We start from the raw sequence: 8,883 nt of genomic DNA on the forward strand, positions 1-8,883 counted from the left end.
TTTGCATTCCTAAAATAAAAAGGTGGGAGAGGGAATTGTGTATGTGGATATATGCTATGGGAGTTTAATGGAGAGCTAGGCACCAATGATTTTACTTTACACAGACAGAAGCTTTAACTAAAACCAAGTGTTAGTAAGAGGCAAGTAGAACACTACAGGTACTTGAAGCCACACTAAACTGCCCAGGCAATGCTTTTCCCCCAACCCACATAAACATGCTCACACACACAAGGTGTTAGTGGTGGGGCAGATGAGCATTAGCTCCCCTTGTGCTAAATTTAAGAGGTTGTGAGCCACTGATGTGGGTGCTGGGAACTGAGCTCAGGTCCTCTGTGAGAGTAGCAAGTGCTCTTGACTGCAGAGCCATCTCATTACCACCACTTTCATTATCTTCTTAGTTAGTCTATGTCACAGTGAAGAAATAATTTAGAAAAGTCATTTAATTTACAACAGATGTTTTATTGATGAGCCAAATATGTCTGTTTGGGAATGGCTGATGCTACTGTGGGCCAAGCTCTGTGGTATGGTCATATTTCTTGTCCTACAAAGTTTCCCATAACTGATACAGAGAAAAAGAAGCAAACTATGTGATTATAATTAAGCCAAAAATGCACTCTATGGGCTAGAAAGAGTAAGTACAATGATAGATGCAAATTAACATTGTTGAACGAATATACCTCCTTAGATTACTTTTATGCCATATGCCAGAGGACCCTCAATTGAAAATCCTAGGTAGAAGGACACTCTCTCTATGTTTCTTCCACTTCTGAGTGGAGCTGAATACACAGAAGTCACTGGTATTTTTATTTTTGCCTCTGTTCCATATTCTAGTGAGATTAGTTTGCCTTCAGCCTGGCCATCCAGCAGGCGTAGGAGGTCTTTAACCTCTCTTTTTTCCCACACTACTCCACTGTGCCAGAAGGAATTTGAATCTTGCACTTCCCTGAAGTAGCGCTCAATTTCAGCCTTGTGAACAAGACTGTTAAGACCCTTCTTCTGCCCCAGGTAGAAGAGCGTGCTTGGCTGCCTGGACCTGCACATGTGCTTGTACTGTCTCCTGAAGGATCGATTCAAGGATGAGACATACTTTTCTATTAGTGTGGAGTCTTCATCTAGCTCTTTGTTTTCTGGCCAGAATAGGAGGCAGGCCAAGAAATAAGGATCGGGATATGAATGAGTTAGCCCCACAATCTGCAGGACCTCTCTGAGCTTTTTTTTCAGTGTGCTAAATGGCAAGATATACTTGGAACTGGGCTTTAGACAACTGAGAATAATGTTGGCCAAAATGAAATTTTGTATGTCCTTGGTCAGCACCTTTGACAGTGGCTTGTTTAGGATATCCTGTAATAGGAAGGTATAGTTTTCCACTATATTTTCTATTTTGTTAGCTTCTTTGTGATTCGGATTAAGATATTCAAGGAGTCCTGAAAATGTATCTGCTCGCCAAGCTTGTATGCGCTTCCTACAGTTCTCCTTTTGAAGTAACAGATCTTCTTTGCCCTGTACCAAGTTGGTATCCAAATGGCAGAAAAGTTCTACATATTTCTTGAAACAGCGGCTCACTTTCTTACTTAGTGAGAGTTCTGTTAATTCTTTTGGAGTGTTCCTTGGTTTCAGAAAACCCATATAATCCCAAAAAAAATGAAAGCATCTTTCCAAATCTGAATGTAAATTCTGTAGAAGGGATGTAAATTTGTTGAGAACAACACAATATTCACCTTTTGGGTCTGAAAGGATGGTCCCCTTTCCAGATAAAAACTCTGCCATAGATTCTTTTGATATTTCATTTTCTTTATGGAAAAGGGGTGTAAGCTGAAGAAGCTGGATAGTGTCAAGACCTACTTCTATTTCTCCGAAGAAGCCAGCTGTGTTGTATGTGTCATATCTTCTTTGGGAATTCTGTGGTGACCATGCCTCAGTTCCATAGTCCTTGCTATCAGTTTGCTTCTGAGACTCTTTGAAGGCTTTCGAAGCCTTTTCAGCAACTTCTAGGAAATAGGCTAGATCATCCACACTAATATTTCTACATGTCTTATTTTTACCCAACCACTGTTTGAGCTCACTTTTGTAAACTTGACCAAGTGTATCTGAAATATAAGAATTCTTAGGTGCTTTCCTTTTGGCCAGATTTGCCCAGACTAAAGCAGTACTAAAGTTCTTCTCTTTAATATAGAAGTGTCTTGCTAAAGCTTGACAAATGAATGCATTTTGTGGGAATCGATCACTTCCTGCAATCAAGACCTTTTCAGTTTCCTCATTCTGCAATTCTTCAATCAATGGGGAAAAGAGAGTGTCTATTTCAGCTCCATGTTCCTTGCGTTGTCTTGTAAGCAATAGAGTTTGCACATCATATTTAAATTTGTCTCGTCCTAGACCAGAATCATACAATATATCCTCTTCTAGCATATTTAGTGCAATCTGACACTTATCCATTCTGTAGCTCATTTCCAGTTCTTTTAAACAGTGGGTGGCAATTAGAGGGTGAATGATACGTATACCAGAGTACCTCCCATAGTCTGAAACTTCAGTTCTTATTAGAAGTGTGGAATAGGTTCCCATGTTCTTTTCTACAGTTTCAGGTTTCCCATGTTTCATGGTGTAAGTGATTCCCAAAAATATTTCACACTGTGATACTGAAATGGTAGAATCTGTAACATAAGAGTTGAGTAATGCCAGGTAAGAAATGAGCTGGGCTTTCCTGCTTTTAGCATCCAGGTCCTTCAGAGTATTCTTCACTACATTCTTTATGTAAGTTGTGTCAAAATTGCCTTTCAAGATCATGAACGAATAAAAGTTTTCACAGTTCTTATGCTCCTTTTCAATTTCCTGTAGTTTGGCCTCAAAGGCTCTTTGTTCTTTTGGAGAAAGTTGGTATTTTAGTGAAATGCTATTTGCTAACTTTGCACTTTCATCTGGATTCTGAGATCTCATGCAGTTCAAGATTATTACTAATGTTTTTTCATATCTCAGACCCTTTTCTGCTATAAAGGCATTGATGGCATTTTGCAGAATATAGGCGTTCTCTTGTTCTTCGAAATCATCCACAAGGAGAAGAACGGGAATGAAGTCCTCATGGCTGGTAGCCTTGTAGCTGATTAGCTTGCTTACTTGTTCTCCAATCTCTACAAAATCAGTTGCTTTGTTTTTCAAGACAGCACACCGAAACTTCTGCTTTAAGTCCCAGAGAACATGCATCGCCAATGTAGTACCTCCACAGCCTGGGTGATGGTAGAGATTGATGACTTTGACAAACACTGGTTTAGGAGAGTCTGCACACTGTTGTATTAATGTTGTTAGCTCTTCAAAACTATCCCTTTTTACAAAAGCTGAAGAATAGTTTTCAGAAGAAAAATAGAAATTCCACCAGGATACTCTGCCTCCTCGATAAAAGTGTTCTTCTCTTGATTTCTTAAATTCTAGGAATTGAGATTCATCTTTCTCTATGTCTGTGTCTTTACACTCATTTTCACAAAGGATTTCCAATGCACTCATGATATCTTCATCCATTTTCTCCAGAATAACAGAGGAGGAGCCACAGGAGGGCAAAAATCTCCTTGAAGATTGAATCACTGATTTCAGTTTGAGGATGGTATTGTTGACTAGTTCTATGTTTAAAGTGGAAATGCTATGTTTTGCCAAATCATCTTTGATTTCCAGTCTTACTTGTAGTAGATCACTCCATTGTTGGTAGATAGCTGAGTTGACACAGATACACAACATATTGTCCATTCCATTGAAAACTTGATAGAAAGCACAAAAAGTTTCAATGAGTGGATCTTTTTGGTTTTCTATGGGAGAAAGTAAGAGGAACACCACCAAAACCTTCCCTTTTACTATGATATTTTCGTCTGTGAGGAATGAAATAAGTCTTCTAACCCCAGAAGCTCTATCTCTCTGCCATAAATGTGGCTCTAGAGGTTGACATGACAAGTCTACTCTGCCATTGCAGAAGATCCAGCTAGGTTGCTCATAAAGTTTCAGAGTAGAAATTTTCTCTGCTATGGTAGTTTTTTCCTCATAGTGACTGGGTAGGTGAAGGTTTGCTACTCTGCTTTCTCTGTAAGCTTTGACCACTCCCTTGATGTGAGAATAAGGATCAAAATCTAGCACAGCAAACAATTTAATTTCCTTTATGAACTCTAAGTGCTCTAATTGAGTTGGTGTACAGGTATTTGTTACAAGAATGTACCAATCATAGTAAGATTCATCAAGTGAGCCTTGGTGTCTGGTCAAAAGTTTAGACAGTTTTAGTCCTTCACTCTCTTTCTTAGTTACCATTCTAAGTTCTTCTTCAGCCGCTTTTCTAGATGCTGTCCACATCTTTAAATCCTCTAGAAATTTCTTGAACTCTCTATCCCGTTGGTTGGGATTGCCCAGGATATTCTTAGAGCTAGCTCCTTCTCTTACAAACAATGAAGTATCTTTGCTTTGTTTCCATGTTTTGCCTGTGTTACTTTGCATCATAATGTAGAAATACTTTTCTTGACATATAGAATGTCTGGGAATAACATCTACCTCAATGACAAATCTATTAGATTGTGTATTATTCTGCAAAAGGACTTCCACGAACCGTGGTTCCCGGATACAAGCCCTGGCTTCACTGATTTCACTGTCTTCAAAATACTTCGTGATCATTGTGTTGAAATGGTTAACAAAGATATCTTTACTAGTGACTTGCACACCAACAATTTCCCCGTGTGGTTTGTCTTTTACTCCAAAATGAATAGTGCCATTGGTACGTGAATTCATACAAGCTGCTGCAAATCGGAAAGTCTCATTGCTAAATTTCATTTTTATGTCCTCTTCTGTGGCTTTCTTTGTGTTTGTAAAGGCTTTGAATTCATGTATCGGGTCAATGAGATTGAGTGGCCCTGTCTCAGCAACACGTAGAATAGAATGTTCTATGTATTGTTTGACATCACAAAAAGAATCAAAAGGGTATGGCATGCAAGACATCTGTTCTGGTTTGGGCTTATTATCTTCCATGTCTTTAGTCACCACATCACCTAACATGTTTTCTTTCATAAGACTTGGTTCTTGTTCTTCATTCTGCTCTGTCTCCCTGAGACCATGATCACTGTTGGATGAAACTGAGTTTTCTTCCTCATTTTTGGTCTTTTTTTGCTGTTCTTTTGTTGAGAGTTTTTTATCATTTAATTGTCTGGAATCTTGATTGTGACTTTCAGGGGAACTAATTAGTTTGTTATACATACGTTTTATCAGAAGTGCTGGACCCCGTGGCAAGCCCATTTCTCTAAGATCCTCTTCAGTTAATTCCTGCAGGACCATCCCTGTTACCTCTTCTTTGAACAAGATTTGAGCATATTTATCAACAATGTTAAGATCTTCAGTTACCCATTTTCTTACATGTTCTTTGGTCCAGTCTTTGATCAATTTTGGTTGAGTTACTTGTCCACTCATCTTCAAGCTTCAAATTTATTCCCTGAAAAAAGTAATATGATAATATTTTAGCATTATAATTTATCAGAAATCATGTAGGCAGTTTGGATTAAAACCTCATACAAAATTATATACAGATGCATGATATTTTTCAAAAATTACTGAAAACTGTTTGGGATTCATTCTATACATTGCCCTAAGTATTTCACTGCTCATTTCACAGGCAATTACAATTGTGATTCTGAAATAAGCAGTAGCTGCTTGTCAGGTAATAAACTCTTTGTCTTTGATAATGTTCCCTTTTAGACTAATCTGTGTGGAAATTGGGATTTTGTAACTTAAAACTAGAATCTTGAGTAGCAGAATTACTTTTTCATAGAATAATATCTTATTTAAACGTTTTATTAGATATTTTCTTTATTTACATTTCAAATGTTATCCCCTTTCCTAGTTTCCTCTATGAAAATCCCCTATCCTCTCCCCACTCCCCCTGCTCCCTAACCCACGCACTCCCATTCCTGATCCTGGCATTCTCCTATAATGGGGCATAGAACCTTCACAGGACTTAGGGTCTCTCCTCTTATTGATAACCAAGTAGGCCATCCTCTGCTACATATGCAGCTAGAGCCACAAGTTCCACCATGTGTTTTCTTTGATTGGTGGTTTTGTTCCAAGGAGCTCTGTGGGTACTTGTTAGTTCATATTGATGTTCCTCCTATGGGGCTTCAGACCACTTCATCTCCTTGGTACTTTCTCTAGCTCCTTTATTGGGGACCTTGTGCTTCATCCAATGGATGATTGTGAGTGGATACTTCTGTATTTGCCAGGCACTGGCAGAGCCCCTCAGGAGACAGCTATATCAGGCTCCTGTCAGCAGGGAGTCCAAGAAAACCAGCAGGGGTAGGACAAGGAGGATCTGGGAGGCTTCTGGGGAAGGAAAATCAACAACAACAAAGTATAGAAAAAGGTTGTGATCAAACTCATTACTTTGTATGCTGATTTAACAAAACTAATTTTAAAGAGATTTAAGGAATGTCTGTCTAAAATTAATGTATGAATCACTAATTATAAAGGCTAACAAAATATAGATTCAACCTATGTTTGGCATTTCTTGCAAAAATTCCCTTGGAGGCTCTTCTCAAACTCTGAATAGGACAGTAATAAGAGAGTCTTGAGAGTGCAGGACCATGATGGGCCAGAGAAGGAAAAGAGACGGGTGGTATATTTATCAGAATGACTGGAACAGGCTACAGCCTTTGAGGAGCTTCCACATTGTTGAATTTCTTCCTGGCTGTCTAAGTGTCTTAAATTCTCTTAGTTACTTTTGGCTTCAATATAAAGTCACAACCAGTCCCTAGCCAATGGGGACTATGAGCAATAGGCACAATGAACCCTATAAATGTATTTTAGATGATCAACTTGTTCCTTTGGAGTACAGTTGGGGTTGTCTTGGAAATTCCACAGAAGTAGGGCATCTACTGTATTCAGAGATTGGTGCTTGCCTTCTTTTATTCATTCAAGAAGAAGTTAGTGACTATCTATTATGAACAAGACATAACCTTCAAGAAAATCAGTGGTAACAGAAACAGATGTCAAGTTCTTCCATGATACTCATACTCTATTTAGAAGGATTAAAAAATAAAATTCATACAAGTTACACAAGCATATTCATAAAAGGTTATAAAAATAAAGTTGTGGTAGGTGTCAGACATAAAGAGGGGTGTTAGACTGGGCTTTATGGAGAGAGTGCTCTGAGTAGGAGAAAAATGTGAGACCGTCTTATGTGAAGTTAAAGGTGAGAGGGAGGAACAGAAAGATGCCTTGAAGGGTGACTGAAGGAGCTGAGTGTTAGTCTACCTAGGCTACTTCAATCCTTCTTGGTAGTCTCAGGAACATGGTATGTGTGATCTAGCAGTAGGCAGTCTTCATGAACCAATGGTCAAAGCATTGGTTTGCTCTGGAGTTATCGTGGGCAAAGAAATACAGATCAATAGCTATTTCTTCTAGCTTGTGGGCTGAGTAAATATCCCTTATCTTCTTACTTCTCTGCAGACGTCCTCATTATTCATGTTCTGGTTTTGAATCTAGTTTTTCCAATGTTTCCAAACCTTTACAGGCTGAGGGTGGGGCTTATCTGGCAGAAGTAAGTCACTAGAAACAGGCCTTTGAAGTTATTGCTGCCCTTAGTTCCTGCTTCCTTCTCTACCCTCTGGTCTACTGTGGTACATATGGCTCTCCTCTGCTATAGGCTCCTACTACCACAAGATCCCAAAGAAACACAAGAACACAAGCCCAAAAGAAAACTCTCAAACTGTCAGGTAAAATATCTATTCTACCTTTAAACAGTTCGGTAGAATTTTTCAGAAAAACACAGAAATAGCTAATTCAGTCATTTCAGGTAACACCCAGGAGAGGGACCTTGTCATATCATATATTTATGAGCTGTAGATAGAACTGAGAGTATGGGCAACTATTCTATATATCCTTAAAGGTTTTGCTGAAGTCACTTTAGAAAAAAGGTTGATTTTTTAAAATTCCTCTCTTTTATATGGGATGTTAAAAATATAAATCTCTTATTATTTTAACTTTAGTCCAATGTGGGGCTGGAGAGATGGTTTAGGGAATAAAGTGTCCCAGCAACTGCATAAAAACGTGGGCTCTCACTTATAATCCCAGCACTTGGAGAACAGAGACAGGGAAATCCCTGGAGCTTGTTGGACAGATAGCCTAGTGTAATTAGTGAATTTCAGATTCATCGAGAGGCTGTCTCAAAAGCTAAGAGGTGGAGTTATTGAAGAAAATGCTGATATTGACTTCTGACTTCTATACACAGGTGCATACATAGTGACAAGCACACATACACAAATTATACAAATAATAACTTGCTAAATAATTGATCTTTGTCCTTTTATTTTTTTAAATATTGTGACAAGTCCACATGTAGCTGTGGCTGGACTGAAGATCAGCCTTAGTCCATGGTGATCTGATAGGATGCATGGGACAATTACAATTTTTTTTGTATGTGTTAAGACCTATTTTGTGACCAATTATATGGTCAATTTTGGAGAAGGTACCATGACATGCTGAGAAGAAGTTATATCCTTTTGTTTTAGGATAAAATGTTCTGTAGATATCTGTTAAATCCATTTGTTGCATAACTTCTGTTAGTTTCACTGTGTCTCTGTTTAGTTTCTGTTTCCACGATCTGTCCATTTATGAAAGTGGGGTGTTGAAGTCTCCCACTATTATTGTGTGAGCTGCAATGTGTGCTTTGAGATTTACTAAAGTTTCTTTAATGAATGTGGCTGCCCTTGCATTTGGAGCAAGATATTCAGAATTGAGAGTTCCTCTTGATAGATTTTACCTTTGATGAGTATGAAGTGCCCCTCCTTGTCTTTTTTGATGACTTTGGGTTGGAAGTCAATTTTATTAGATATTAGAATGGCTACTCCAGCTTGTTTCTTCAGACCGTTTGCTTGGAAA

At 38.5% G+C, this 8,883-nt stretch overlaps 1 protein-coding gene across 1 annotated transcript; it reads right to left on the reverse strand.

Moving 5' to 3' along the window:
• Nucleotides 1-438: 438 nt before the first annotated feature.
• Nucleotides 439-5,439, reverse strand: Samd9l (sterile alpha motif domain containing 9 like). Its single transcript, XM_021154886.2, has one exon. The coding sequence runs from the start codon at nucleotides 5,419-5,421 to the stop codon at nucleotides 682-684; it is 4,740 nt and encodes a 1,579-aa protein (XP_021010545.1). The 5' UTR covers nucleotides 5,422-5,439; the 3' UTR covers nucleotides 439-681.
• Nucleotides 5,440-8,883: the final 3,444 nt, after the last annotated feature.

The sequence above is a fragment of the Mus caroli genome, unplaced genomic scaffold (genome assembly GCF_900094665.2).
Source record: "Mus caroli unplaced genomic scaffold, CAROLI_EIJ_v1.1 scaffold_14574_1, whole genome shotgun sequence".
In the NCBI taxonomy this organism is placed as follows: Eukaryota; Metazoa; Chordata; class Mammalia; order Rodentia; family Muridae; genus Mus; species Mus caroli.

What these genes read in the sequence shown, in the direction of transcription:
- Samd9l (XM_021154886.2), bottom strand. Translation starts at nt 5,421, where the DNA reads ATGAGTGGACAAGTAACTCAACCAAAATTGATCAAAGACTGGACCAAA.